At 47.7% G+C, this 3896-nt stretch overlaps 1 protein-coding gene across 1 annotated transcript; it reads left to right on the top strand.

The window, feature by feature from the left end:
* Positions 1-1233: 1233 nt before the first annotated feature.
* Positions 1234-3018, top strand: fzd10 (frizzled class receptor 10). Its single transcript, XM_030778070.1, has one exon. It carries the CDS (start codon positions 1234-1236, stop codon positions 3016-3018), a length of 1785 nt encoding a protein of 594 aa, XP_030633930.1.
* The last annotated feature ends 878 nt before the right edge of the window (positions 3019-3896 follow it).

Below are 3896 nucleotides of genomic sequence, written 5' to 3'. Positions count from 1 at the left end.
GCGGGCAAGATAGTAGCCTAAAAAGAAGATACTGTTGGCCAACATGCTTGGTTCGACCAACAATGAGAAGTGAGGGGAATTTGAGGGAATAAAAACTCCCCCTTTCTCTCACCCACACACAATGGTCTAGCCGTGAAAATTGGCCGTTGTGGCTGAGAAAAGAACACATCCCGATTGGAACGCTAAAGAATCTTGTCTCGTTTGGCCCCTACCTGCTCTCAAAACGTGAGAAATTCTGACACTTCCTCGTGGTAAGGAGGCAGTTTTAGTCGGAAAAACAACAAATGGCTAATGAGTAGTTTGCTTTCATCTCGGCGTGAAGTGTTGCGAGGATTTTAAAAGGTCTACAGGCTGTTCCGCACGATTTGGAGATAATCACCGTGTCAGTTTCATCTTTCTTATGCAAAGTAGCTGTCTTTGAAGGCGGATCTTTTGGCAGGTTAGTTTAGGACGGTGGCAGAAGCGAGTACAGAATGTGCACGGCTACGAACAACTTAGACACTCTTAAATGTCTCCGCTAGTATCGTGAAATAAAAATTGCCCTGTGTTCGTCCCGGAGGATTAATTTACACTAAATTCAAGACGCATTATTGGGGCCCATTTGCTGTGGAGAATGTCGATTTATGATGAGTTTTGTGGAGAGACTCGCCTCTACTGGTTTTTGCAAGACTTTGACGAGCGATTGTAGCATGATCACCACTGAGAAGTGACTTTACGCATGTCTGGAGAACATGCTATTGCATATCGCGCCATAAAATCGGTCATATTCTAAGAAGGATTATCTCTGGATATGTTTTAAGCTTCTGAAGAAATGGATACAATTTGATGTGTTCTGAGAACATGTGCGTCTGATGTATGTTCAGCGGATTTCTCACATCGTAGCCTACTCTCCTTGGTAAGCGCAACATACTCCGTTTCATGTTTGCATCTACTTTTTATCCTCCGTGGAGCATATTGTTTTTCCTGATTCGAGTTAAGCAGTTGCTTTCAACGAAATGGAAACACGATGATTTTTAAACGCAAGAATAAAGGAGAGTTTATTTCCCCCCTCCTATTTCTTAACTGAGTGCACTTCGTCTTGAACTTTTCCGAAAAATTGTTTTCTTCCGAAGATTGCCTACTTTTTTTTCAGGCAGCTCAGGTGCTGTTTTTTTTTTTTTTTTTGAACGACTAAGATATTTGACGTATTATTATTGCCTTGCTTTGCTACATGAGGTAACCAAAGGGTAGACGATGCTTCACTCCTCAAGTGACCTGAGCACTCTCAGCTTTTTGCTGGTGTGTGTAACTGGGTTTAGCTCAGCCATCAGCTCTATAGACCCAGACCGCCCTGGGGAAGGGAGATGCCAGCACATTTCCATCCCACTCTGCAAAGACATTGGCTACAACATGACCCGAATGCCCAACCTAATGGGCCACGAGGACCAGGGTGAAGCAGCCATCAAGCTGCACGAGTTTGCGCCCCTGATCGAATTCGGCTGTCACAGCCACCTCAAATTTTTCCTGTGCTCCCTTTACGCCCCCATGTGCACGGAGCAAGTGTCGACGCCCATCCCCGCCTGCAGGGTGATGTGCGAGCAGGCGAGGCTCAAATGCTCCCCTATTATGGAGCAGTTTAATTTTCACTGGCCGGATTCCCTTGACTGCTCCAGGCTACCTAACAAGAACGACCCCAACTACCTCTGCATGGAAGCTCCCAACAACGGCTCGGAAGACCCGCCAAAGGGCTCGCACACCCAGCCGCCGGACTTCCGCCCCCCACGGCCCGGCGGCGGCGGCGGAGGAAGCGGCGGAGGCGGCAGCGGCCAAGAGCTCCCCATCAAAGACGCGACAGGTAAAGAGACTTGCGGGAACCCGGGAAAATTTCACTACGTGCAGAAGAGCGAATCCTGCGCCCCGAAGTGTTACCCCAAAGTGGACGTTTACTGGAGCCAGGGCGACAAGCGCTTCTCTCTCGTCTGGATCGCCGTATGGTCCATCCTCTGCTTCATCTCTAGCGCCTTCACAGTTCTGACCTTCCTCATCGACCCGCAGCGGTTTAAGTATCCCGAGCGACCCATCATCTTCCTCTCCATGTCCTACTGCGTCTATTCGGTCGGCTACCTCGTGAGGCTTTTCGTCGGGGCGGAGAACGTGGCCTGCGACCGAGACGGCAGCGTGCAGTACGTCATCCAAGAGGGCCTGGAAAGCACAGGCTGCACCATAGTCTTCCTCATTCTCTATTACTTCGGCATGGCTAGCTCCCTCTGGTGGGTCATCCTCACTCTCACCTGGTTCCTCGCCGCGGGGAAGAAGTGGGGTCATGAAGCCATCGAAGCAAACAGCAGTTACTTCCACCTGGCGGCTTGGGCGGTTCCGGCCGTCAAAACCATCATGATCCTGGTCATGAGGAAGGTGGCCGGGGACGAGCTGACGGGAGTGTGTTACGTGGGCAGCATGGACGTAAAAGCTCTCACCGCCTTCGTCCTCATCCCGCTCTCGTGCTATCTCATCGTCGGCACGTCCTTCCTCCTCTCCGGATTCGTCGCCCTCTTCCACATCCGTAAGGTCATGAAGACCGAGGGGGAGAACACGGACAAGCTGGAGAAGCTGATGGTGCGGATCGGCGTGTTCTCCGTGCTCTACACGGTTCCGGCGACCTGCGTCATCGCCTGTTACTTCTACGAAAGGCTGAACATGGAATACTGGAAAATTCTAGCAGGAGAGCAGAGGTGCGTGGAGGGAAGCGGCGGGAACGGAGAGGAGTGCGCGATGAAGAGCTCCATCCCGGCCGTGGAGATCTTCATGGTCAAGATCTTCATGCTGCTAGTGGTGGGAATCACCAGCGGCATGTGGATCTGGACCTCCAAGACGCTACAGTCCTGGCAGAACGTGTTCAGCCGTAAACTGAGGAAGAGGACGAGGAGGAAGGCCGCATGTGTTTTCACAGGCGCCGGGCCCTACCTTAAGCCTCACCCAGGAGTGAAGGGGCATAAAACCGTGTACGAGCCAGCAGGTCCTCCTGCAACATGTGTTTGAGCAGTGCCTCTATGCACAACCACACAAATAGCCTAAATATATGTAAAACTTGATAGACTTTAAAGTGGACTAATGTTTATTTTGAAAAAGGAAAAAAAAAACAAAAAAAACCCCTGGATCTTATCAGACTTTTCTTTTCGAGGTGCCAAAACAGGACGAAGAGGAGGAAAACAAAAAGGTTTATATTTATTTTATGCAAATTTCAGTTGTTTTAAGAAATGCAGTGTCTTTTACTCTACTGATTTTTTGTCGAGGGATATTCTTCTTTCTTTCTTTCTTCTTTTTTTTTTTTTTTGATCAGTCTCATGCAAACAACATTAGACACTTCCTAAACCACCATCGTTGCTTCTGTTTCCACTCATCCGTTTTTTTTTTTTATAAAAAAAAATTTGAGTTTGAAGAAAAAAAAAATTGAAAAGGAGTTCTTTTTTTTTTTTTTTTTTTTTTTGTTTCGAGACATGAAAAAGGGAACACGTTCTTGAGGTTGTGTCACTTGGATGCCGAAACCATGTGCAATAGATGTTTGGCATAGTGATTCAATGAAAGAGACTCCAATACTGTAGAGACAGATTAAAGACAATGAAAGGACTCAACCAAACAATGGGAATGAATGAGTCTGGGACTTGAGTCTGGCCTTCAGTGGCATGTTTGTGCCGGCTTTGCCATGGAAATGTGGACCGTGTCATACACATCTGAATTGACATTTGGGAACAGCTGCTGAGGAGGGCTCACAACAGCACATGGACTTCCTATTGTTACTGTTTTTCATGCCATAAAGTAAATCTACAAGCACTAAACATTGCAAAAAGATAAAAAGGATAAAGAGAGAGAAACTTTTTATTGTTGCGGGGGGTTTTTTTTTGGTTTGGTTTTTTTTG

The sequence above is a fragment of the Chanos chanos genome, chromosome 1, assembly GCF_902362185.1.
Source record: "Chanos chanos chromosome 1, fChaCha1.1, whole genome shotgun sequence".
Classification (NCBI taxonomy): domain Eukaryota; kingdom Metazoa; phylum Chordata; class Actinopteri; order Gonorynchiformes; family Chanidae; genus Chanos; species Chanos chanos.
This window is presented reverse-complemented; position numbering and strand designations above follow the sequence as displayed.

Coding starts and splice junctions, on each gene's coding strand:
- fzd10 (XM_030778070.1), top strand. CDS start 1,234: ATGCTTCACTCCTCAAGTGACCTGAGCACTCTCAGCTTTTTGCTGGTG.